The sequence below is a fragment of the Bubalus bubalis genome, chromosome 1 (assembly GCF_019923935.1).
Source record: "Bubalus bubalis isolate 160015118507 breed Murrah chromosome 1, NDDB_SH_1, whole genome shotgun sequence".
In the NCBI taxonomy this organism is placed as follows: Eukaryota; Metazoa; Chordata; class Mammalia; order Artiodactyla; family Bovidae; genus Bubalus; species Bubalus bubalis.
The window spans coordinates 126,370,514-126,397,673 of NC_059157.1; the positions used below are offsets into that span (position 1 = coordinate 126,370,514).

Consider the following 27,160-nt stretch of genomic DNA (forward strand, 5'->3'; position numbering starts at 1 on the left):
ATCCCTGCGTCAGGAAGATCCCCTGGAGGAGGTCATAGCAACCCACTCCAGTATTCTTGCCTGAAGAACCCCATGGACAGAGGAGCCTGGCAGGCTACAGTCTAAGGGGTCACCGAGCTGGACATGACTAAAACAACTGAGCATGCACACATGCTCTGACTATGGTGCCAGAAAGAGATCAGATTAGAGAGGGGCAAACCCTTCCAACAGTTCAGGCAAGAGGTGGTGCTGCCGAGGGCCTGCCTGGGTTGGGTCTGTACTCGCCTTCTCTGCTGCGTCTGTGCTGAGTGACTGCCCCCCAGTCACGCCAGCTGTTGAGTATTCTGACTGTCTCACTGGCAGAGAAAAAGGACATAAAGGGAGAGGGGAGAGTTTGAGAGATAATTTGGAGGTCCTACCACCAGAATTTGGTGGCAATGGTGTAGGGGATGAGAGAGGGAGGGAGGTTGGAAATGGCTACCACGTTTCTAAGGTGGCCATCTAGTGGTGCCATTCACTGAGTCTGGAAATAGACACTTTCAAATTAGCAGGGGAAGGACACTCAGAGTTATTGCAGAGGGAAGACCCCATTAAGGAATCTGAGTCAGGAGATGATGAGCAGGTGGGAGGAGTATCCAGCCATCCGCAGAAGGAGTCTGAGAGAGAAGGGTACCTCCAGGGGCACGCATGCATGCCTGCGAGGCACCACATGGCCTCTTGTCTGCTGCTCCCGCACCATGCCCATGCACACACCTTTCCATGCCCATGCCTTTCACCAGGACATACGGTGCACCTCCTAGGCTCAGGCCCTGAGCCTGCACTCTGGCCATTGCCACACTCAGAATAGAGGGAGACCACTGAGGGCACATTCCTGGCTTTCTGAGACTCCAGAGGCAACCCAAGTCCTTCACCATCCTCTTTTGATCCCAGAAGAGGAGGGAGAAGGCAATGTGGTATTGGGAAAATCCCATGGACTTGGAGTCAGGAGACTTGGCCATGAGTCCCTGCTTGGCCACTTCTCAGCCTTGGAACCTAGGACCAGTCACTTAACCTCTCTGAAGCCTCATATTTTTTTTTCTATATATAATGGAAATAATAATAATCTTGGAGCAAATTAATTTTGACCATGTAGGTGACAAACTGATTAGCAGCCCTCAGGGGTGAACGGCAGAAGGTGAGAAACTACAAAGTAAATGCGACACATTTAGAGCAACAGTTTTACCAAAAACCTTTTGGAAGGAGGACACAGTAACTTAACTGATAAGTAATTTAAAGCTTTTATCTAATACAAACATGGATGGTGTCAGGCAAATAGTCCATGTGTGTTTAGTATTGTGCTTGTTGTTGGCACTTCAGGCTATGCCCCTACATTTCCCCAGAGTCCATATCCACCCCTTCTGCTATTCAGGGTGCCCTAGTGGAAAACAATTTTTAGAAGTTCTATAGAATTCCTGGGGTACTTAACTGAGTGCTCAGACCCCCAGAATTTGGCATCATGGGTCACTTTGCACTTACAGTCACATGCATACACATGCATGCCCACCTGTTTCCCAGGTTCCTGCTCTAGAAACAGGTCCTGGCCAGTAAGCAGGTACAACCAGCTCTGCAGGAAAAAGATGTGAAAGCCACTGGCTGATGACCCACACTAATTCCTCTGGGCTTTCTCTCTAACTTCCTTCCAGAGTGCTTCTCAGCCTGGGCTGCACATTATAATCACTCAGGGGGCTTTAAAACAAACTAACGATGGGCCTCACCCTCAGGGACTTTAATTTATTTGACTTGGAGTGAGGGCTGGGCATTAGGACTTCTAGAAACTCCCCAGGTGGTCTTAGGGGGCTGCTAAGGTTGAGACACACTGGCCCATAGAAGCAAGAAGGGCAAAGGGAGTTCCTGCTCAGAGTACCTCCCAAGGCCCAGGGCTGTACCAGGAAGGCCCTTCCAAATAGGCTGGCTCCTTTAATTCTCCCAGCAAGCCCAGGGGTAGGGCTTATTATGCCAATTTCTACAGATGAAGGACCTGAGACTCAGAGAGGTCCAAGAACTGGCCAAAGGTCACCCTGCTATAAAGTGGAAAATCAGTGCTCTAATCAGCTTGGTCTGCAGACCAAGCCCTCCTGTGTTTCTCTGCACTGAGCAGCCTGCCAAAAGAGGGCACACACAAGCACATCCCTTTGCAAAGAGGTCCGCAAGACAGACAGATGGACTGCCAGATGAGGCACTGCTCAGAGGCTTAACTGCCGGGAGATGGACTGTTCAAAAAGCAGGCAAAGTGGCTTTCATCTAGCTTGATTAGTGTGATAGTGATTAGGTAGGGAGAGACCACCCTGTGCAATTCAGCTAAGCTGCCCAGTGCCCGCTAAACAGGAACCAGCCCTCTGGCCTCCCCGTCCCTGTGCTCTTCCCAGACCTTCTCCTCAGGCCCAGGGTGCTGGGCCATGGTTCTGCAGCCTTCCCTGGTATCCTTCCCTTCCCTCCTGCAGGTGATGCAGCACGCATGGGTGGAAGGGAACTCCTCCGTCAAGTGTGACCGGTGCCACAAAAGTATCAAGTGCTACCAGAGTGTCACCGCGCGGCACTGCGTGTGGTGCCGGATGACGGTGGGTTGGTGCCCAGGGCATCCCTGCTTCTTTTCAGTGTGGTTTTTTTTTTTTTTTTTTTTTTGCTCAAACTGCAGCCAGGCAGCAGTGGACATCCTGCCAGGGGGCATGAGCAGAGCTCCGTGGGCAAGGCTAGAGAGGGCACCCAGAGCCGCTGCCAGTGCCCAAAGTCTAATTGCCTCCAGTAAATCATCAAACTGCCCAGAGAAAGGGTGTCTGCCCACCCCCACCCAGGTCTGCTTAAAACGATGCTGGGCAGTCTGCTGTCTTTGTGACCAGGCAGCTGAGAACAGCAGGCTGGACCATCAGCTTCCTTCTCCTGGGTATTGGCTGGGCTGAGGGCATTGACAGAGTGAGAGAAGAATTAGACACCAGAATCCCTGTGTCAGAGGAAGACACATAGTTGACAGCAGCCCCACTGCCTGGGCCAGAGGCCTGTGCCCACCAGCTGCAGCAAATGTCCACTTCCATCCTAGACACCCAGAGCTGCCTGACCTGCCTTCCATAGCAGATCAGTGCTGCATCTTGTCCCCTTGACCCCCAGGTATCATAAAAAGGACATATCTCCAAATCAGATTGCAGAACTCTTAAAACACAGAGGTTGAGCCATGGGGTTTACTTCCAGCATCTCATGAGTTTCTTCAACAAGATCTCCTTCCTACCAGTGTCTCAGTGCCTAGGGAGCAAATAACCAAGGGGGTCTCTGGAATTCACATGTGGCTGCCATATTGATGGCCCACAGGTCTGCCTGGGACTATTTCGCTCCAGCTGCCATGGGCAGCACTTGGTCTCCTTTCTCTGCGCGCAGCAGACTTGGCATCCCTAAGCACACACCACACATGCAAACACACACACTGTCTAAGCTATACTGCCAAAGCGGCAGTGCATCAGGATTTGAAGGCGCCCTAGACAACTTGCCTCCCTAGGAAGTTTCTCGACTCTCATACTTGACATTTCCTTGAACACTTTTCATTCACTCTCATCTTCATTTTTCCCCTCCAGTTTCACCGCAAGTGTGAATTGTCAACACTGTGCGATGGTGGAGAGCTCAGGGACCATATTTTGCTGCCCACATCGATATGCCCCATTACCCGGGTAAGTGTTGCCTCCCAACAACAGGGCTCTGTCTCCACACACACCCCCCCACCTCCACCACCCCCCGCCCCGGGCAACCCCAGCTCACATTCAGATGCAGGAGCATTTAGACATTTACATCCCTCTGCGGGCTCCCTCAACAACTCTTAGGATTTGTGTTTTCAGCACAAGTTGAAGAGAGGTCAGTGCTGCACAGTCAGGTTGTCAGGGAAAACTTCTCAGACTGAAACAGTCCCGACCGCCAGCCACCCAAAATGCTCTGACATGGCCCAGCAAGAAATGCACGTTCTTCGTTCCCAGCACCTTGCAGGCAGATCACAGCTCAAGGAACCCCAGTCACCACCCGTGCACAGCGAGGCTTCCCAGGCCTCCCTGGTCTCCATCTCCCTCTCTCCTATGTCCGAACATGGACTTCCCACTGCCTTGAAGATTTCCAAGGGTGTCACAGCCCCATCCTGGAAATGAAAGCTGCAAAATTAAACTCCAGTTGTCCCCATCTGAAATTTTTTCTATCTCCTGTGTTGAAGACTCTTTTTTCAAACCAAGTACCAAAGACCTTAAATTGTTCTCTTTTCATCTTAGAGATGTGGCTGAGGATCACTAACGCCTCACATTTCACCCTTTACTTGACCATCTTCTTTCTCATTAAAAATTGATGGGAAAAAAACCACCACTTTCAAAAACCATTTGGCAGTATCTACTAAGTTGGGGTTACACAAACTCTATGACTCAACAAGTCCCCTCATGTCTATCTGAGAAATACAAGCATTTATTCCACCAAAAGACATGCACAAGAATGTTCCTATCAACTTTATTCATAACAGTCAAGCACTGGAAACGAGCTTAATGACCACTGACAAGAAAAGATTAATAAATTGAGGCAAATTCACATAATGTAATACTATATCGCAATGGAAAAGAACCATGCTTCAATGCAAAAATATGGGTAATCCCAAAAATATAATGCTGAACAAAAGAAGTTGGACTCAAAAGACATGGTGTATGATTCCATTTATATGAGATTCAAAAGCCAGGCAAAGTCAATATGGCATCAGGAGTCACAACAGAACATACCAGAAGATGCGGTAGCGACAAGGGCATGTACATATGCAGAAATTCATGGAAGGGTAGGTTTAGATTTGAGCATTTTACTGTATGTGACATAAGCTTCAATAAAATGAATAATAAACATTGAAGAAAAAACAGGAAAGATGACTTAGTGTCATATCATTTAGGTAGTGCTAAGCATAGAAACCAGATCCCGGACCTTGCTTCTCAGAGATCAAGCTTCTGAATCAACAGAGTACATTTCTGCCCATTTCAGTGCTTCCTCTGAAACACTGTGTTCCTTCCAGTGTCTCGAAGTCAAAGTCAGGGCAAGTGATGACAAAGGCCTGGAGAGTCTTTGAGGAACCCAAAGGGAGCATTTCTTTGTTTTGGTTCAAAGCCCCACTTTGAAGACTCCATCCTATGCTATACTGATTTTCTATTCTCTTTCTTTATATTAACCATTTGTTTTTCTTTTGATTTCTTTTTTTGTAGCAGGCATATTTTTTTCAAAGGATGCTTGTCTTTCCTCTCTTTCCACAGGACAGGCCAGATGGGAAGTCTGATGGTAGCGTGTCAGCCAAGGGTGAACTTGTCATGCAGGTACCTCAGCAAACCCTGAGTCTACTCATTCCTTCTAAGCTGGTCCAAGGTTGTGGAGGGGAGGACAGGATTTGAGTTCTAGAGAAACACATCTTAACATCTGCTTTCTTATCTGATCGATTATATCACAGAAGATACTGGATTTCCAGTCTCTGGGGTTACCTTTGGCCACCATGCTGTAGGCAAGTGGTGCAAAGGGAGGTTGGTTGATCCCGTAGCTGGCCACACTGGCTTTATCACCTTTTAAGGAACATGCTGCATAAAACTTCAATATGCATACCCCCTGAATAATAACAAGAATGTGGCCTAAAAATAGACAATTGGGTTTTCCAAGACTGCCAAGCTGTCTCCAGAATGTGATCTGCCAAAAGAGTTAAGTAGATCCAAAAGTTCTCCTCCATCCTTAAATGTGTATTTAAGAACTCAGTTTTTTTTTTAAGTTGGATTCACCAATGAACTTCTCTCTGTGCCTTTCACAAAGTGCCAGGGAATGCAGAAAAGGCAGCCTGGTGAGGTGGAATGAGAAAAAGAACACTGGGGCCTCCTCCTCTCCCTCTGACCCTTAAGTTTCCTTATTTGAAAAGGCACATAGCAAATCCCTGCGCTGCCCACCTCCCAGAGATGCTCCAAGATTCAGTGAGAACTTGTAGATGAGTATAAAACATTAGCACAGTGATGCCAGAAGCCTGATGTGGTAAAGCTCTAGATACCTTGAAGGGGAGAAAGTCAGATGGAGCATGCACACAGTGCAGATATGTCGGTTCACAGCTGGCCTCCATCTGCTTATCCTGCATCTGTTCTGATTGGACAGTGTCCATGCTATGCAGGTCATTCAGCATTCTGAATATCACCCCCAGAGGTAAAGATTTACTTCTCAGTCTCCAAGATGCTTCTGGGTACCACACAAATAATCACCCTTGGCAGATGGAAAAATTCCTAAAATTTATAAAGAATGTTGCTGTCCATTTCAACTTATCTGGCACTGGGTTTGCTGAATTTTTAGCTTGAGATATGGAAAAGTAGGCATAAGACAGTGAATATGGAACAGCGCTGCTCCTCTGTATCAGTGTATCCTTCTGCTGAAGCTACAAGTATTTACTGAGTACACCTGTCTCTGGGGCAACGGGATCCTTGGTAGGAGGGTTATACACACTCCCACCCTGCCCTTGAGACATTTAATGTCCAGTTGATGTTTTGAGACATTTGAGCTTCCCTGGTGCTCAGATGATAAAGAATCTGCCTGCAATGCAGGAGACCCAGGTTCAATCCCTGGGCCGGGAAGATCCCCTGGAGAAGAGAATGACTACCCACTCCAGTATTCTCGCCTAGAGAATCACATGGACAGGGGAGCCTGGTGTGCTACAGTCTATGTGGTCACAAAGAGTCAGACAGGACTAAGTGGCTAACACTTTCACTTTCGCTTCACCTGAGAAAATAAAACATGAAAACATGCAAATAAACAATACCAAACAAAACCCAGAAGATATTATATGCTTCAAATGCAATAGTTTTCATTGCAGTGATCAAGCAAAACTTCGTAGACGAAGTAGGTCTTGAATTGGGCCTTGAGGATGAGAAGTTTTTCTTGAGGTTTCTATGAAGGAAATAGGCATTTCAGGGCATTAAGGAGGAGAAGAAACCAGTGTGAGCAGCACCACAGGGTGAGAATTCACTCATAGAGGGTAAGAGCCAGACTTGGCTGGAGCTGCAGTGAAGGTTAGAGTGATTAAGGGAGAACGATAGAACGGGGCTACACATAAATACCTTGCAGGCCAGGTTAGCAGGTTTGGATTTTATCCTCTGGGTAATGAGATGTCATTAAAGGATTTTGAGCAGGAGTGGTATGACTAGTGATGCCTGGGAAAGAACTGCATGGGGGCAGCTTACAGGGCTTCACCTGAGGTGAGAAAGCCTGAGCAGTGTGGGCATTGTGGCAGCTGCCGGAGATAATGAGACATTCCAGGGGAAGAGCTGGCAGAACAGGGTCTTCCCTGGGTGACTGGATGAATAATAATAGTAGCCAGGAGAGAGGACCAGTTTTGGGGGGAAAGAAGTTAAGTCAGATTTGGGGCATGTTCCAGTGGCTGAAGATACCCCCTTTGACAGTGAGAAAGGTAGAACCAGAGCTCGGGAGGAAAATTGTGGCTGCAAATGTGGATTTGAAAGATGCTAGGGGTGGAAGTGATGATTAGCTCCATTCTATTTAGGTGTAGGACCGGATGGTCATATTTTCTAAGATCATTTCAGTTGTATCTTCACAAAAGCTAATCTTGTGCTGTGGGCACAAAGCCACACCATTGCTGAATAATTTGAAGCCTCATCTCTGATCCCCACCTCAACCCCTTGTCACCATTAATGCTACTTAAAAACCACTTAGGCTGGAGACACTTAACTGCTTGCTGCTGCTGCTGCTGCTGCTAAGTCGCTTCAGTCATGTCCGACTCTGTGCGATCCCGTAGATGGCAGCCCACCAGGCTCCCCCATCCCTGGGATTCTCCAGGCAAGAACACTGGAGTGGGTTGCCATTTCCTTCTCCAATGCATGAAAGTGAAAAGTGAAAGTGAAGTTGTTCAGTCGTGCCCAACTCTTAGCGACCCCATGGACTGCAGCCCACCGGGCTCCTCCATCCATGGGATTCTCCAGGCAAGAGCACTGGAGTGGGGTCCATTGCCTTCTCCACTTAACTGCTTGATCCCTCAGATTAAGCCAGTGGAGCAGCACCTACTGCCTCCTGACTTCCTCTACCCCATGCCTGGATCTGCTTCCCAGCTGCCTCTCCCGGGATCTGTCTTAGTATCCACTTTTATTGCATTCCTTCCTGTGGGCTGAAACACAGCTAACTTCTTTTTCTTTTGCCTTTGAAGTATAAGATCATCCCCATTCCGGGTACCCACCCCCTGCTGGTCTTGGTGAACCCCAAGAGTGGAGGGAGACAAGGAGAAAGGTATGTTCTCTTCTTTTTTGAGATGGAGAGGCTAGAACAACCTCATCTGGGTCCTTTCTTCCCCTCAGCCATAACCGAGTGGGCTACGGAGATGGCAGACCTGTGGTCCAGTTCCAGCCCTACCACACATCATTTGATGACCTGGTCCAAGTGACTGAACGTCCCTGTGCCTTGGTTTAATCCTCTGTAAAATGGAGATAATAATCATTTCTTCTCCCATGGGGGTTTTGCGAGTATTAAGATAGACATAGAGCTTATCCTAGGGGTTGTCACATGGGCCATTATTCTGTTTCCCAGAATCAGGCTAAGTTCTGAGATGCCTGTTAAGTTCCCGGGCTTCTAAGTCTTTTCTTGATTTAAGAGGCATGGCAGAGGCTCCTGGTCGAGACTTCTTGGCCTATTCCACCACGACAAAGCAGGGCACCCATCTCATCAGTGAAGGAAATGCCCAGTCTGCAGAGAGTGAAGGATGGGCAGAGTAGCTCTGCCTCCCTGTGTTCAGCTCTGAGGCAATGAATTGTTGACATGGTGATCTGGAATCCACGTTTTAAAAAATAAGCAGATCTTAAACAAGAATTATGAGACCCCCCAACCCAAACAGGGGCAGAGCACCCTTCCTGAACTGACCTAATTAGCCTCAAGCTGAAGCCTTGAAACCAAGCCTAGGTGTGGCTACTGCCCCCAGTGCTCCTCTGCCCCAACTCCACTTCCTGCATGTCCTCCTGACCCCAGGACCCGGGGAACCTTTGTCTAGTCCACAAAGAGCAGAATCATACTACCTGGAACATGCAGAACATTTGGGAGAAGTTCTCCATGAAGGAGAAGGCCTCGGGAGAATGAAGTTCTATTCTCTGGGTTGCTCTGCACTGTCCTCTGTGCAAGGTGCACTACTCCTGGGGTTGGAGACTAGAATCTTGGATGGTGGGGAGACTTTGAACCAGGGTGAGGGCCTGGGTGAGGCCAGCTGGACCTGGGAGTTCAGGGTCTGCAGGACCTGAGTGCAGTCTGCCCCTCCTTGGGTTTAAAGAGACCGACGTTCCCACCATCACTGGGCTGGAGAGGTACTTGCCCTCCTATGACTTCTCACAATGACATTCCCCTTCTCTGTCTCGGTCTCTCTCTCTCTCTTTCTTTTTTTTCCATAGAATTCTTCGGAAATTCCACTATCTGCTCAACCCCAAACAAGTTTTCAACCTGGACAATGGGGGGCCTACTCCAGGGTATGGAGATACAATCTTTACTTCTTATTTCTCCCCCGCCCCCTGTAATCTCTAAAGAGGATAGCTTTCTGGGTGGTTTGGTTTTTTTTAAATCTCTTTCATCCGTAGACTTGTCCTTCCTACCAATTCACTCCTTTTCTCTTCTTTTCCTCATTATCTACTCTTACTTCCTCCTGGAGATACTCAGGAACACCCGTTACAGCTGACTCTGGGAAGCAGCCTACTCTACTTTATCCCAGAAAAAGCTATTGATTTTGTAAGAGGGAAAAATTGCAAATGTCATTTGTGGGATTGACAAAAAGGGCAGGCTGGTAAATTAACTTATTCGCAAGGCTGTATTAGCTGGCATCTTCATACTGAATCATCAGGGAGAAGAAAAGAGTTTTCTTAGCACTGTCTGTCGGTATTTCAGAAATCCATACAGCTGACTCAGAGTTCCACAGCATGTTCTGTTGTTGAGGCATTTTAGGATCAAGACAATTAGTTGTTCAATGAAATCACATTTTTTCCTGAATCATCCAGTTTAGAGGTTGTTCGGTGCACCCTTCCCCACCCCCACTGGCCCGTCTCCTGTCATGTGCCTATTGGCTATTTCCCTGTGTTGAGGAGACGGGGAGCAACAAAAGGAGATAAGCAGCCCCTCTGCAGCTCTCCCCAAGTTCTGTGGGAGGAGCCGTGACATGATGAGCCCTGTAATCAGAGGTTCCTCCAGCACTGGGGCTGAAAGGTACCCAAAGACTGCAACCTTCTTACCAGCCGGACCCAGTGCATTAGACACTGACTGGCCAGCCCGAGGCTATCTCAGTGCCAGTCCTCAGATCTGTGCCTCCTGGGCTGGGGTTTCCAACATCCAAACTTGCATTGCTATGCTTGGCTCACCAAGACCTTAAGAGGGTCTGGGTAAGGACTCTAAAAAGGGACTCTGAGGACTTCCCTGGTGGTCCAGTGGTTAGGACTTTGTACTTCCACTGCAGGGGGTGTGGGTTCAATTCCTGGTGAGGAAACTAAGATCCCAAATGCCATGCAGCATAGCCAAAAATTTTTTTAAGTGTTTTTCATTTTAAAAAATAAGTAAGAAGAGACTGTGTCTTCAGCTGTTTGACACACAGCTATTATTTTTGGTGGTGATGATACAAGACCACTAAAGGGGAAAGAAACATGAGTGCAAATTCAGCACCTCTGCCGTGACTTACCTATAAAATTAATTTCAAAATAAAGCCCACCTGTGCTGCTGCATGTGCCATCACGGTCCCCATGATGGCCGATGACTCCTCCATCTGTGACTTGTGACTGAGCAGCAGCCCACAGATGTCTTTACCAGCCTGCTGTCTTCGAGGGCATTTTGATATTTGAAGACAGACAGTACTGTCCCTTAACTGCATCCATCCTAAATTGGTTTTGCCCAGGATGACAAGCCTGGTGGCTGCTTCTAGGGCCACTGTGCCCTGAGTATCTCTCTCTGCTGTATGAGTCAGCCTGTAATCAGAGAGGCTGTCTAGCTGAAGGGAGCCTTCATTCAGAATCCAGCTCTACAGGAGAGAAGAGTTCTACAAGAGAAGGTCGGGGAGGGGATGTTAATTTGCCCACACCTGCATTGGCAGAAGACCCCAGGGGTCTCTTCAGATCACCAAGCAAGGCAAAGAGGAAATCCTGGGCTTCAGCTTCTCAAGCCCCACCCCGAGGCCTCCCCAGGTCCTCTCTGTGCTACAGCAGAGGTTCTTAACCTTTTTTGCACCAGGAACCCATTTAGCAGTCTCATGGAGCCTATGGACCCCTTCTTAACGTTAAGATAATATTTTTTAATGTATCAAATGAAATATATAGGAATACCCAGGGAAACTTTATTGAAAAAACAGTTACTAAAGGTTAGACAACAAATCTGTGACAGGAAAATACACGTGATTTATTAAGACATTATACTGCAAGTTCCAGAGGCGGGTCTAATAGCTACTGTAAATTAAAACAGTAATGAGCAGAAGTGATAACAGAAAATGCCTGCCGCGACTGTAGTAAAACATTGAAATACCTGTCATTTCGGCTCCTTAACAAAGTCACAGGTATTGTTGAAGGAAATGCTAATTTTCAGTTAGAGTTTAGGGAAGATAATAGTGTAACATTTTTTTCAAGTTCAAGGCCCTCTGGATTCTACCCACAGACCCCTTAGATATGCACCCCAGGTTAACAGCCCTGCTCTACAGGCTTAAGGCCCCTGAGGGGAGATGGTGCTCACTCCGCTTAGGTCTGGGGAGGGATGAAGATCCAGCTAGTTTACCACATCTCGAAAGCTGTGAGGGCAGAGTAGGTGAGAGCCAGAAAGGAGGCAGATGTTGGGGGTTAATTGTATTGGTGCCAAAATAAGCAAACTGTGGATTCCTCTGCATAAATCATAGACAGTTTCTAGAAAACCATTTTCTGTGTTGAATATTGAGTCAGAATCTCCTTAGACAAAGATGGCTCCATGGAGTTCATACTCAATGGCATTGCTTAGTATGTTCTGGTTTCAGAACACTGAGTGACCCTTTCAACCCCAAAAGGAGTCAAGGTCATAATATGCTTCCCAGGAAGGGAGCAGGGTGCTGGGGTGGGATGGGGGGACTTTGACTCAAGGAGTGTCAAAGTTCAGCCTGTAAGCAAAACCATTTTGGCCTTTCTACTTCCCAGACTTAACTTTTTCCATGATACTCCAGACTTCCGTGTTTTGGCCTGCGGAGGTGATGGGACAGTTGGCTGGATTTTGGATTGCATTGGTAAGAATGGGCTGGAAGGACCTTTGTAGTTGATTTACAATAAGTGTATTTAAAGTTGTGTATGTGAGTGCTAAGTTGCGTCAGTCATGTCTCTTTGCGAGCCCATGGACTATAGCCCTCCAGGCTCTTCTGTCCATGGGATTGTCCAGGCAAGAATATTGGAGTGGGTTGCCATGCCCTCCTCCAGGGGATCTTCCTGACCCAGGGATGGAACCCACGTCTCCTGCTTTGGCAGTCGGGTTCTTTACCCCTAGCACCACCTGTGAAGCCCATGTTTAAAGTCAGAGGAAGGTAATAAAGAGAAATGAAGCTATGTCTTATTTATCTTTGTTTCTACTCTTGGACCAATGCTTCACTAAATACCTACTTCGGGTGGACAAAAGAAAGAAAACACAATGGAAGGATTCCCACATGTATAGATGTTAACAGCTTAGTCTCAGGCCTTGCTTCAAAAATATCTGCCATGGGCAGGATTTGGGCAGTTGCAGGACAGGCCAGATGGGGAGACTGGGGGGAAGGCAGCAGGCCTGGGACTCCAGGCAGGTCCAGGGTGCTGGATAAAGGCGAGGGAACTAAGAATAGATGCATAGTGCAGGGCAAGTCACCTTGAGATGAACGCCTAGAGCCCAGAGCCCACAAAGCACATCTGAAAGCTCAGATCAGTTCAAGCAAAGAAAAGCTACGATGGCGTACGTCCAATATGCCTTGATCAAAAGGGTGATGGGGATGGTGGGGAGGGTCCAGGCTGGGAATCAGGAGGCCTGCCTGGATCTGTGGGTCCTTGGACACAGTACCACCGGTAGATGATGGAGAATGACTCTGAGATTCTGGGGCGAGGGATACATTCAAGATCTAACCCTGGAAAGCCCAGATAAACACTGAGATACAGAACATAAACTCAGGAAAGCAGCCAAGGGAATTGCTGAGATGGTCCAGAGCATTGAGCCTGGGCTGCGTGGCTGTCTTCATCCTTTGGTCCCCAGATCCTCCTGTGTACCTCCAGGTGCTTAGCTCCCATGGAAACCCTGGCAATGCAGCAGCTCAAAAAGGACACAGTCTCACCCTCATGGAGCCTCTTCCTTCTAGAGGGAAGAGACAGGCAGTAAACAAAGAAATGAGTGAAATATACAGTATGACAGAAGGTGATTAAAAAAGAGAGAGAGAGAACAGCAGAAAATAGGCAAAGGGAGCTCAGCAGTGGAGTGGAGTTGCAAACTAAGACAGGGTGGTTTTGAAGGCCCTGAGGAGCAGATGACATTTGCATGGAGACCTGGAGGAGGAGAGCTTCGCGGATGCCCAAGGAAAGAGTAGTTCAGGCAGAAGGAACAGCAGATACAAAGGCCCTGAGGCAGGAGCAGGAGAAGGCCAGTGAGGAGGCTGCAGAGCGTGCCCAGGGTGGAGTCTGTGAGGCAAGAGGGGCCGGGGATAAAGCAGAGACAAAGCAGGGCCAAGTCACTAGGACATGGGCTACGTGATATGGAATGTGGCTGTCATACCATGAAGATCCCAAGATGCTAGATTGTTTCGAGCAAAGCAGGGGCACAACAGATTACAGAAACTGAAAAGAGTGGGAGCTGGGAGACCAGTTAGGAGGCTCCTGCAGAGATCCAGGGAGGGGACCTGGGCCGCGAACCACAGTAGAGACAGAGGAGGTGGTAAGGGGGAGTCAGGGTCTGGATAGCTTTGGAAGATTGAGCCCACAGGATTTGCTGACTTCCCGTGGGAGACAAGTACTTCCTCTGGGAAGAGGGGAGTGGAGGATGGGCCAGGATAGACCCTGGACAGGGTGGAGAAGGCTGGGCCCCCAGGGGTCGTAAGCAAGCCACCTGGGTTGGGACAGGCATCCCCCACACCCGCCACATCTGCTCCCCCACAGGCACTCTGGTTTCCATGGACACGGCCCTGCCAAGCAGCCACCCACGCTCTCTTGTCACCCAGGGCTCTGGAGTTGTTTGTGGGAGGAGGGAGGCATCCTCTGGGAGCCGGGGAAGAAAAAGCTGATCAGCAGAGGGTGGATGGCTGGAGTGCTAGGAGCTGCTTGAAGGGTTCCCTCTCCATTGGGAAGGAGAAAGTAGGGTTTGTGGACAAGCTTTATAAAATCCATGTGCAGAGGACACAGGTGATATATGTTGCCCAGAACAGAAAGAGCATGTGAGGTGATCTGTTTTTTCACAGGTTAAAAAACAGAGATTAAAAAACGAGAGTAAAAGGAATAACTGGACAATGATCATTCATTCAAGAGACTGAGGCCCTTGTTCAGTGCTCTCTGCAGCCCCATTTCAGCTCTCTCTCTGATCTGTTCTCATGCAATAGCCAGAGTGGTCCTTCCTGAATGTCAGTGGGGTTTTGATGTGTGTGAAGCACATCAGTGGCTTCCCAGGATTCTTAGATAAAGATAAAAACCAATGCTTCAGGGGCCCAAAGTGGTGCCTAGCAGCTGCCCACCCTTCCAGCCTCATTTCCTACCCCCATCCTCACCCCTCAAATACTCAATCCCTTTCCGACCCTTGAAGACACTAGTGTCCCTTCCACCACAGGGCCTGTCTGTTCTGCTCCCCTGGCAGAACAGAAGCTTGGTCGGCTTCTACTTTAGACCTCAGCCTTCCTTGGGGAAGCCTTCCCTGATCACCCATTACAGGACCACAGTCCCCTCCTTCCCAGTATGCATTTGAAATTATGCACCAATTACCTCGTTAATAGCTATCTCTCCCTCTCAATGGTAGGTACCATGAGAGCCAGAGCCAAGTCTTTTTATTTTATTTTATTTTATTTTTTGCCTGCTGTTAGAGCTGGAGCACCTAACACAGCATCTAGGCCTTCAGTAAAGGTGTGCAGATACTGCGGCAAATGAGATACAGGTCCCCCAGGAAGGTCACAGTACATTTGGGGAACAAAAAAGTAGTCATTTACAAGATAGTGTGAATGAGATCATCCCTGGCACTAGAGAAGCACTCTGGAGAGGCACGAGGTCCAGACTAGGCCAACCAGGAAGGGCCTCTGCATTGAACCCCATGTTGACATGGTGAGTGGGAAGCAGGACGTGAGAAGGATGAGGCTAGAGAGTAAGGCAGAGCTGAGAAGGGCCTTGCTGCTGGGCTAAGGGGTGATGGGAGTCACGGCAGAAGGCAAAACAATGGGCTAGTGTGATCAGGCTTGTGGTTCAAGGATTGCCTGCCCAGGTGGCCCTGTGGAGAACATACCAGGGGGTGAGACCGGAGGCGAAGAGGACAGAAAGGGGCCGGTGCAGCAGGAGCGGTTGGAAGGACTCATACTGTGTCAGAACTCGGCCATCACCATGGGAGGGAGAGGAGAGAGTGCTTGGAAAGCTATGGAGACAGCATGTAGAAATTGATGTGTAAACAGATGTGTGGTGAGGGAGAAGGAAAAATCTAGAATTATATCCAGCTGTCTAGCCTCAGCACTGTGAGGATGGTTGATCTGCTGCAAAGGGAACCACAGAAGAAGGGGCAGACTTAAGCAAACAAGGGTCTTCCAGGCAAAGGAAGAGTCCCAGCAAAGGCCAGAGGCATAAATGCATTGTTCTGGAAAATGAGAGAGTCCACCAACTTACTCCATCTCAACCCTCCTGGCAGTAACCTCAGCCCTGAGTCTTGCCTCAGCCATTTCCAGCACGAGTGTGACAACCTGGGCGGGGTGGGGAGGGACGGTCACCTGTTCTGCTGGGGCAGCCCTGGCATGAACCTCATGTAGGATGATGATTCCTGCATTGCCCCCCACTCAATCCCCAGCTGTGCTCCCCAGTCACATCACCCACATCCTTCCCTGGCATCAGATGCTCTGAGCTTTATATAAGTGATATCCCCTGGAGCCCAGTGGGTGTCTGGCCTCCTTCAGCTTTCCCAGCTCAGTCAACATGCTGCTGTAGATATGCAGCCAGATGAAAACATACGTTATGCTATGCTTTCTCTAATGGTTTGGCCTGATGCTTCATCATAACCATCGTGGGAGATAGGATCAGGACTCTGTGTTTGCAAGTCTGGGAGGTGGTGGAAGTGGCAAACTGTTCCCTAGGTGCCAGATAACATCTCAGGGTTTGGCTTGTTAGACACAATGTTATTTTTAAGCTTTTGAACCTGAATGACTTGAGGTGAGGCATCTTCAGTTTCTGATGTCTCAGACCCACCTGTTTTACTATTTATGCAGCTGCTTAGGCTCTGAAGAAAGGAGGAGTATGGACTTGGAGGGGCAGAAATCTGGGTTTGGATGCTGGCTCTAGAATGACTTTCCCTCCATGAACCTCCATTTCTTCATCCACATGAATGATAATATCTTGCAGTTAGTTCAGTCGCTCAGTCGTGTCCGACTCTTTGCAACCCCATGAATCACAGCACGCCAGGCCTCCCTGTCCATCACCAACTCCCAGAGTTCATCCAGACTCACGTCCATCGAGTCAGTGATGCCATCCAGGCATCTCATCCTCTGTCATCCCCGTCTCCTCCTGCCCCCAACCCCTCCCAGCATCAGAGTCTTTTCCAATGAGTCAACTCTTCGCATGAGGTGGCCAATGTACTGGAGTTTCAGCTTTAGCATCATTCCTTCCAAAGAAATCCCAGGGCTGTTCTCCTTGCAGGATCTGTCTAAGGGATAAGTGGGGTAAATGCTTGTTATCATTGAAGATTAAAACTATGCAAACTAATGTTTTTGAGGTTTACCACTGTCACTTCTTGGAAAGAATTAGGATGAAATGAGGATGAACCAGGTGTAAGTTACTGGGAGACAGATTTAGCTCAATATGAAGGCTCCTTTGCAGTGGTTAGCTTACTGCAGATGGAAGAGATGGCTTTAAGGAAGTAGTGAGTTCCCCAACAGGAGAAGTATTCAGACAAAGAATGCTATAGAGGCTTTCAAGCATTAGATAAGGGGTAACTGAACAACTTAAACCTTCTGTAATCATGTGGCATATGGTTCTCTCTTCCTTTTCATGGGTTGCAGATAAGGCCAACTTTGCAAAGCATCCACCTGTGGCTGTCCTGCCTCTTGGTACAGGAAATGACCTGGCCCGCTGTCTCCGCTGGGGAGGAGGTGAGTCTGCGTGGGAGGGGCACTATCCTAGGGACAAGCACCCCAGTCTACAGGGAGGCTCTGCAGAGCTAGGCTGAGTTCCCCTCTTAAGGATTACATTCCATGGAGAAATACTCAACTCTGGGATCATGTCTAATCCATGCCTTTTCCCTGATGCCAGGGCCTGTGTCTGCCCTTCACAAGATTTACTATCAGCCTGAAACTCTCGGCTTTGAATCTGTCTCCCTCAGTGTGTGTGCTGTGTGCTAAGTCGCTTCAGTCGTGGCCAACTCTGTGTGACCCCACAAACTGTAGCCTGCTAGGCTGCTCCATCCATGGGATTAGCCAGGCAAGAATACTGCAGTGGGTTGCGATGCCCTTCTCCAGGGGATCTCCCTGACCCAGGGCTCCTTCACTGCAGGCAGATTCTTTACCACTGAGCCACTGGGGAAGCTCCTTCTCCTTCTGCAGAACAAGTCAGTTCCTTTGTCTCCTTTCCAGGATTCATCCCAGTCAGGGCTCACGTAGGAATTTTTCTGCCTGAAATTCCCCCTCTCCAAATTACTGACCTTCTTCTGAACTGGGAGTCAGAATGTAGACTGAAAAGTCCAATTAACCAGTTACCAGGGGCATTTCAGATCATCTCAGGGCCAGGGCCCCTCATTCTGAAATTCCCCTAAGGGGGACCTCAGAGTAGTAACCAGCATATAGGGCAATGGTCAGGAGCTAAGAACTCTGCAAACTGCAATAGCCCCCACAGAGCTGAGCACGCTCCAGAGAGTGGAGAGATCAGGGTGGCAGGCAGAATCGGGATGAGACCCAGATGGCTGATCAATTCTGGGAGTGATCCAAGACCAGGCCCATAGCGGTCAGTGTGCCTGCTTGGAGGGCGGGGGCAGAGCAAGCAGAAGCTAGCCCCAGAAGGAAGCTGACAGGCATGGGAAGCGCTGCCAGGGTCCTCAGCCACACACTGGGCTTGGGAAGGGCCCTCTTCTCAAGAGGGACAGTGGACTGTGGCCTCAGACTCTGGGCATCTAGGCAGCAGAGCGAGGCACCAATTTCCCGCAGCTCTGTGCTCCCAGTTAGCATCAAGGCCCTCAGCTACCTCGTTACTTTCATTGCTATCTTGTGATGCATCCCCTGAGGTGCTGACCAGACCCCTGACAGCTTGAAAATGCTCTTCAAGCTTGTCCCAGAGGTAAGCAGGAACATGAAAGTGTTGTTTGAAAGCAAAAACTCTCTCTCCCACTGACTTCTTACTTCCAGTTCACTTGCTACATTGGTTTTCCATTGCTACTATGTACAAACAAGGGCTTCCCTGGTGGCTCAGTGGTCAAGAATCTGCATGCCAATGCAGGAGACACAAGAGAGGAGGGTTTGACTCCTGGGTGGGGAAGATCCCCTGGAAAAGGAAATGGCAACCCACTCTAGTATTGGGAAATCCCATGGACAGCAGAGCCTGGAGGGCTATAGTCCATGGGGTTGCAAAGCATCAGACATGACTTAGCCACTAAACAACCACAAACTATGTAACAACTAATGATTATAAACATAGAGGCTTAAAACATCCTTGTATCAGCTCCTGTAGGTCAGAGGTCCCAGAACAGTGACTTCCCTGGTGGCCCAGTGGCTAAGACTCTGCACTCCCAACGTGGAGGGCTTGGTATCAATCCCTGGTCAGGGAACAAGATCCCATGTACTGCAATTAAGACCCAGTGCACCCATATAAATGCTTTAAGAAAAAAAATCCTAGAACAATGTGACTTGGCCTCACCAGATAGAATCAGGGCACTGAACAGGCTGTGCTCCTCTCTGAAGACTCTAAGGGAAGAATTTCCTTCTAAAATTCTTTCAGGTTGTTGGCTGAATTCCATTCTTTGTAGATCTGAGGTCTCTGTCTCTTTGCTGGTGGTCAGCTGGGATTCACTCTCATATCCTAGAGGCCTTCCTCATTCCTTATGTGATGGATCGCTCCATCTTCAAAGCTGGCAAAAGAAACTCTCAGTTCCAATCCCTCTCAAGCTTCGGACCTATTTCTTAAGGAAAAGCCCAGTCTTTCTAAAGACGCACCTGATTAGGTCAGATCCACTTAGGATAATTTTGCTTTCTTAAAGTCACCTGTGCCATAGAATATACCAAACCACAACTGACTAGCTCATCTTATCCACAGGTCCTGGGGGTTGCTGGGTATATAATCCCTCAAGGGCAAGAAATGTGGGGACCATCCTAAAATTCTGCCTACAGCACTGTCCATCTGCATCACGACACAGTCCTGGAACAGATCCTTAGTTCTCCCATGTGCAGCTTCCCAACCATCCAGCGCACTAATTCCCCAGGGCTTGCTTTAGCTACACAGGTCTATCCATCTTTGGCCAGCACCCGGCCCTACCCCTGCTACTCTGGCTTCCAGATTGCCCCAGCTTCTTTCTAATTACTCCAGATTGTCCTCTCCTTCTCTGTGGCCCAGGGAACCTGACTGACTCTGGCCTGGACACACTGGGGTTGTACAAGGGGTGCCCCACTCTGCTCCACCCTGATAGCTGCATAAGCAGCAACCAAGCCTTTCTGCTCTGGGGGCAAATCAGTGCTGCACTCCGCAGGTTATGAAGGGGGCAGCCTCACAAAAATCCTGAAGGACATCGAGCAGAGCCCCTTGGTGATGCTGGACCGCTGGCATCTGGAAGTCATCCCCAGAGAGGAGGTGGAGAATGGAGACCAGGTCCCGTACAACATCATGAACAACTATTTCTCCATCGGTGTGGTGAGTTGGCCAGGAATGGCTTTTCTGCATGGGAGAGAAGTGCCCAGGTGGGCAGGAAGGTTTCTAGTCTTTCACTGTCCACTCTGGGTCCCTGCTCTTTACTTGTCCCAGCATCCCCCTGCCTCAACTTGGGTCCAGGCATCCTCACATCCAGCCTGGATGTGGACATCCTACTGCACCCAGTCCTGTCCTTGTTTATGCAGGAAGTTCCTGCCCCTATCATTTTACCTAACACAAAAAAACAGCACATTTTTCAAAAGACCTATTACTCTTTGGATAATTTGAAATAGTTAAGGAAAAGCAACACCAAAAAATAACCAGGATGAGGTCAGGAGGAGATTCTCAGGTGAGCTTCCAGAGATGGAAAGCTGATGCTGATGCTGATGCTCCAGGGAGACGTTGTGGTCTCAAGCTGGCTCCCTGGATTAGTTCTCAGAATTCTCTCTCTCCTGTCTTTTCTCCTCTTCCCAACCCCACTCCCCACACTCCAAGTGCACCTAAGCCTCTGGGGCATCTCCTCCTCGCTGACCCCTTAGGCTGAGCTCTGTGTTCCCCCTAAGCTCCTCTGTGGTCACCTCTGCCTTAGACTAAAGGGTTTGTTTCCATGTGCCTGACTTAGCCCCCTTACAACACACACACGTACACATAAATACATACATATACATGTACATACACACGTACATACAAACACACACACACTATAAGGACAGAAGCACATTCCTCTTTCTCCCCCAGCTTCCATCACATATAGCACAGCTAAGTTAGTTGGTTTTGCTGAACTCAGCTTCTGGTCCAAAGTGCATAGGTTGGACATTGCTTCCCAAATTGTTGGAGATGTGACTGAGGGGAAAAGGTGTCAGTCTTTTCCATAGATCTGGGGATTAGGAGGAAGGTGAAATGTAGACATTAGCATTTATTGAGCACCTACTGGGTGTTCCCCTTTGTGCTAGACTTTATTCTAGTCCTCACAGCCATCCTGCAGGTATTATCATCCCCACCAACTGCATGTTACAGAGGAGACTTAGGGACATGGAACGTGGAGGTGTTAGAACTAGGGCGCACACACTGTGCCTCGCTCTGAAACCAGGTCCTTCTCTCTGCTGTCTTGGGAACTTTGCTGCCCAGTTTCATATGCACATGAATCCCTCCAGACCAAGACTGTGACCCTCTCAATCATCACTTCTGCCTCTTTTGCAAATGTTGGTGGTTTTTAAAAAAGGAGAGAAAAGGAGAAATGATAGGTAGTTTGAGGGAAGAACAGGGTTAAGGAAAGGCTTTTTTGTTTTCTTAATAAGAAAACTAAAAGGAGAGCCATGGAAGCAAAAAGGAAGAATAATAATCCCTTATAATTATGGGATTTAAAATTTACCATATTTACAGATTTTCTTGGTTCTTATGATTACACTGGAGGGCAGTATTCCCTCCGTTTGGTGAGTGAGGAAACAGAGGATCAGATTAAGGGATTTGCTTTCATTCTCTGACTCCCAGTCCCCAACTCTTTTTCTGTTAACTAAAACAAAAGAGCGAGGCATTGCTCGACCCGTGAATGGGCTCTGAAAGGATAGAGGTGCTGGTGAGAAATATGTTCAGGGTCTCTGCTGCCCTGATCTGGTTGATCTCCTCAGCTCCCCTGCACCCTCCTCAGTGAGAGGGAGATACCTTTGCCTAGGACCTACCAGCTCATCCTCCTGTGTCATAGGCAGAGGAGACCCTTCCATCCTCTTTTTGACTCAAAAGCCCCTCCTTTGGAGCCACCTGCTCAGGCTCCACTTCATGCGAGGGGAACATGCAGCCTTCAGCTCCTGCAAATGAGACTTGGCTGATAAGTCTGGTGTTGGAGGCCAGGGGGATTCTGGAGCATGCAGCTTCCCTCCATTATAGTACGACTGAAACACATGTCGTTTTTCCTGTAGTAACCAGAGAATAACTTGCTGACATGTATTGAGTACCTAATGCATACCAGGCACAGCATCCCTTTTGGAGGGTATAGCCTTTCCTCTTTTGCATTTTGCAAGAAGGAACTGTAGCTTAGACAGATAGCGACCTGCCCAAGCTGGTGAGTGATGGAGCCGGGAATCCCTAGTCTCCATAGCCCACCTTGCTGTGGACCCTGAGCCATGCAGATCCTGCACAGGCCATCATCTCCATGCTGCCAAATGCAGCAGCATTAGATGGGCATCCTCAAAATTTACTGTGTGATGGCTCACCCATACCCTACCTGTACCCTTGGTCAGAAATGCAGATTCCACCCACATGACAGATCCTGATTCATTTTCTGATTCAGTTGGTCTGGGCAAGTCTAGAAATGTGCACCTTTAATAAGCCCCTGAGATAATTCTGATGCAGACGGTCCCGATCAAGTCCTCAGTAAGTGAAGACAACCCATTAGAACAGAGAAGGATGATCAGAGGAAGTGGTTCTTCAAACCAGATCTGAAGTAGGTAAAGGAGAGGAAAGACAGAAAGGAGGGGAAACCAGCACCTGTAAGCCATAGGCCAGAAGTGAAAGCCAAGCTGCAGGACTGGGTGATCTGCCTGGGAGCTTCTAGAGGGCAGGTCATGCCCTTGGCTGCCTTCAGAGTCCTCAACCCCAAGTCTTCTCTTCTCACGCCCAGCTCTGGCTGCCAGAAACAACAGTATTCCTAAGGCCTCCCTGTCCATCTCTACAAAGCGCCATATGCAAAAAAAATGACATTTACTGCTGACCAAATGGACAATCATGCCAAAAAGGAAGCGACAACTCTCCCTCAGCTAGATAACCAAGCCCTAATCCCATGAGCCAAGACTGAGCATGCTTTTAATATATTCTTACAAATAAGAAGGAAGTGAATGGGGGGATGGGCAGGAGGGAGGGAAAAAAGGACAAATACAAAGCAACTGCTCCCCAAGGAAAAGCATAGGAATAGATTCTCCATTTCCCTCAGCGGTCAAGATATTTATCTATCCCGGGCTGACCTACAGTAATCCAATCTGCTCATCTTTCAAGTGAAGAAGAACTTCACAAAATCTTCCTCGTGGGTTTTTTTCATATGCCTTTAGCTTGTCCATGTTTAATATTTTATTGCAAATCAGTGAAGAAGCAGGGTTGTTTTTCTCTCACTGGTGTAACCTTAGCCTTCTCTCAATAAAATGCTTGCAGGCTTTGTGTGCTCACTCTTTAAAAGCTGGAAAGGGAAATTCTTGAGAAAACAAGTAGCCAACATGTAACCCTAAGAGAATCTGGGGCTGACATTTGCAGAAGCTCTTGCTCCCTATTTGACTTCCCAAACTCTGTAAGAGGAGAAACAGTATGTAAACCAACCCCCAGGCTTTACTTCCTTAAGACGATTAGAGTCGGACTCCTTTGGCAAAGAGAGTATTGCGAAGTCTTTGCCTCTTTTGAAGGACCTGGAATATCTTACTGATATCAAATGTCCGCTGCTCTGCATTTATAAGGGTGGTGACAGTGACCCCTGCTGAGCTGTCCCTGGGTGGTAGGGCATTCACTCTGATGAGCTCACACACTCCCGTTGGCGCCAACAGAGCCTACTCATAGATGGAGGGGTAGCGAGGGCAGAGTGTCCTGGCCTATGTAGAGAGGGACATGGGCCTTGTTGCCTCTACATTCCCATCCACCACAGACTCCCCAGCTCCCTGCCAGTGAAGAGCTAAGGTCCTTGACCTTCTCACTCCCTCCATCTGATAACATCCATTGGCAGATTTTTCAACCCAGGCATTCAGGACACTACTTCCTCTGACTTCTCTGGCCTCTTCATCCCTGCTCTTTATTTTTGGATTTGCAGACATGTCAGGATGGCCAGGTATCAATGACAGGAAGTTTGGAACTGAAAAATCATTCCTGGGGTATGTGTAATTCTGAACACTGAAAGGCTCTTCTTTCACTGAGCCTTAACAGGATGGGTGAACAGCTAATCCCTTGAGTCAATGAAATCTATTTCTGATGCGAGGGGAACCCAGGGGCCAGGACGGGCCACAGCCATCACACTAACTCACGCACCATTCTTCACCTCACATTCTGTACTTTACTAGACTTCACCAGCTAAGTTTCCACAATGGCAAACCCATTATGGAATTTATCAGAAAGTCATCATTTCCCTGCAAACTTTTCAGTTCCTTCAGCCACAGGTTCTTTTCTGTCACCTATGAGAGTCAAGAAGTTACAGGAACAATGGGACTACCTGAGAGGTGTCTTGGACAAAGGGTCTACACTCTTTGTCCTTCCCTAATCAGTCATAATTCTTCAGAACAATCCAAATACCAAATAATCTGTCTTACTGTCTCCTTTCTGTTTTTTTTTTATCTCCATAAGTTGCCAAAGTGACTTAGCCATTAGCCACATGTGGCTATTGTACACTTGACATGGATGCACACCAAATTTCCAAAATGTAGTATGAAAGAATTTTCAATATCTCGATTTTTATATTAACTAATATTGTAGCAATAATATTCATTGAAATATATTATTAAAATTAACTCCATTTGTTCCTTTTCACTTTTTTAATGTGGTTACAAAAATTCTTTTATTTCTATTGGACAGGACTGGCCTAGACACCCAAATAGCTCAAAGTCCAAATGATTACCACTTATATGTGGAAGAGGCACAAAATTCTTTCGTCCAACTCTGCACTTGGGAGTTTTAGTTCAGGAAAGAGTAGACATATGTCCATACTGCTTTTTATCTCCTTTTTTCCCCACACCTCATAGAAAGGACCCCAGAGAATGAGGTCATCAGAAATGAGTGTGCAGCATGTCCATGAATGTGCAATTCCCACCTCCACTCCCACCTTTCAAATAGAAGACTCATTTTGCTGCAATTATTACAGGAAAGGTTTGGAACCACTATAACACTGGTTTCTAAAATTTAAATGAACTCACCTCTGAATGTAAGTACAGCCAGCTTAATGCCTGGCACAGAGAAGCCCAGCAGAGAGTGGAGATGAATCTTGCCTCTCTTCTTAATCCCCAGGTAGAGAAACACGGTTAGAGTCTTTACCAGCATTGCCTTTCCAAACCTTAACAACAGTGGACCTGCTCAACTCCCTCTGACCACATTGTGTATTTATCACGGGGTTACACTGTCAAATTCAGAATCACATGCTTAACTAGTAATATTGTAAAGCCTGGTCTTTGTAAAAAGAACCTTTGCAAAACCTAGTTATTAAAAAACAAACAAACAAGGATAATGGGAATGACACAGAGGGCAGGGACCTATGCACATATCCTAGGGAATTAAAAAGCCAGGAGCCAGTCACTGCAGCATTGGGGGTGGGGGAGAGTGAAGTACAAATCGTGCCAGGCAACATGTGATTGCTTTTTTCTTTTCTTTCTTTTTCTTCTGGGTTTTTTTCCCCCTTACAGAAGAAAATCAGTGCTTCAAAGGAACACAAGTAGACGGAATGTTTCTTGAATTCTAGAGAAGCATTTGACAGATGTCACATGAATCTTATTCAGCAACCTCACAAAACTTGCTTAGGAGGGAGGTGGGCGCACTCTGAGGGCAGGAAACGCTCCTGCCTGGAGAAGCTGTGCAGGCTGGATCCACCGAGGGGACAGAGACCAGACCCCCACCACCCTCCTCTGATGTTGCCCCTCTCCTCCCATTGTCCACAGGGGTGCTTCAATTTCAACTCCTGATGTATCTTAAATAAATAATGAATCAGTAACTGGAGTTTAAATGTTAAATTCCCAAGACATTGTTTCAGCAAAGAGTGTTAGCCGACCATAAAATAAACCCATATCCTTGACTTGCCCTGTCTGCCTTTCAACAGGGGGCTGTTCACTGGGTTTATTCTTCTGCCAAGTAAAAATATTACGAAAGCTCCCCTTTGGCCCCTATCTTACTTCTGGATTTTCTGTCCCCACCCTTAGCTGGTATTCTTTATTCACCACTCACAGCACATGCTCAAAAAAAAAAAAAAAAGAAAGAAAGAAAATTGCTTCATTGAACTATACCTCCTGATGTTTACCATTTTTTCCAGAAATTTTGTAGAATTTCCATATCAAGAAATGAAATTGATATAGCTAAAAACTCACTGTATGGAATTTGAATTTTCTTTTAGTTACACATTCCAGTAAATGAGTTTCTGTATCTCTTCCCTGCACAAATCTGAATCAGCTTCCTTGTTCTGTCACCACCCCACCCCCACCCAAGCTCAATTAGCCTGTTTATTTCTAAAACCCACCACCTGCAGCTGACGTGCTGGCAGGAGGCCTGAGCCGTGAAGGGGCTTTTACACATTCTTCTGCTGGAAAAGGAGACCAGTAACAAGAGCCGAGGACCAAATCTGAGAAGGAAAGATGAGTTCAGTTTTAGGTCTGAAGTTCAGGGTTGGTTCTCCCGCGATACATTGTAGAGACAGCAGCAGCTACATGCTAGTAACAACTAAGACACCGGGATATAGCCCATGGCAGGGAAGTAGGCTGCAGAATGGAGTCAAGGCTGAGAGATTCTGCTCTGAGCATGGAGAGCCCGGAAGCATGGTGACATGAGAGCCATCCTAACTGAGGAGCAGGTGGCCAAAGTAGAGCAAAGGCATGTGCTAATAGTAGGATAGCACAGTATCCATAGAACGTGGTAATGAGACTCTTGCTGACCTTGGGGAGAGTCGTTTCCATGGAGTGATCAAGAGGCAAAAGCCAGAAGTTTAAATATATTTTTAATTATCTGCTAAGCCTGTTATCCAATGCTACCAATTCTGTCTACTGATATGGATGACTAAGAGTTAATATATAACAGCCTCTACCAACATCAGTTTTCTGGTTTCGACCATGCACTATATATAGTTACATAAGATGTTATCATTGGGGGGAGCTGGGTGAAAGGGCCACAGGCACTCTCTGTACTATTTTTGCAACTACTTATGAGTCTTAAAATATTCCAGAATACAAAGTATTTCTTTAAAGAGTGAATAGGGTGAGGCATTTCCAAACACATTCAGCCCCATGTGGGCTTCTGCTTTCTCACTGCTCACACACTCAGACACACTCCCTCTCCCCAAAGGGCAAGCCTCTCCTCCAAAGGGCAGCATCGTCCCCTTAACTCACCCTGAGCTAGAAAGGGTAGACAGTGAACATTAGGAGTCGTCGTCTGGCATCAGCTCTAACAGCATGAGGGCCCTCACCCCTAACCTTGGACCTGGTGTCCAG

The 27,160-nt window shown here is 47.8% G+C and overlaps 1 protein-coding gene across 7 annotated transcripts in view; it reads left to right on the top strand.

Annotated features, from left to right (window-relative positions):
* Positions 1-27,160, top strand: part of DGKG (diacylglycerol kinase gamma) — a 223,466-nt gene that overhangs the window by 100,272 nt on the left and 96,034 nt on the right. For 5 of the 7 annotated variants that reach the window (XM_044943843.2, XM_044943850.1, XM_044943859.2 and 2 more), the window contains 8 exons: positions 2,460-2,576; positions 3,579-3,671; positions 5,262-5,321; positions 8,186-8,265; positions 9,411-9,485; positions 12,147-12,232; positions 17,186-17,275; positions 19,855-20,015. In XM_044943843.2, coding sequence (XP_044799778.1) covers positions 2,460-2,576; positions 3,579-3,671; positions 5,262-5,321; positions 8,186-8,265; positions 9,411-9,485; positions 12,147-12,232; positions 17,186-17,275; positions 19,855-20,015 — 762 coding nt within the window. The remainder of the gene's footprint in view (positions 1-2,459; positions 2,577-3,578; positions 3,672-5,261; positions 5,322-8,185; positions 8,266-9,410; positions 9,486-12,146; positions 12,233-17,185; positions 17,276-19,854; positions 20,016-27,160) is intronic. The other 2 variants (XM_044943839.2, XM_044943838.2) reach the window with 2 other exon arrangements.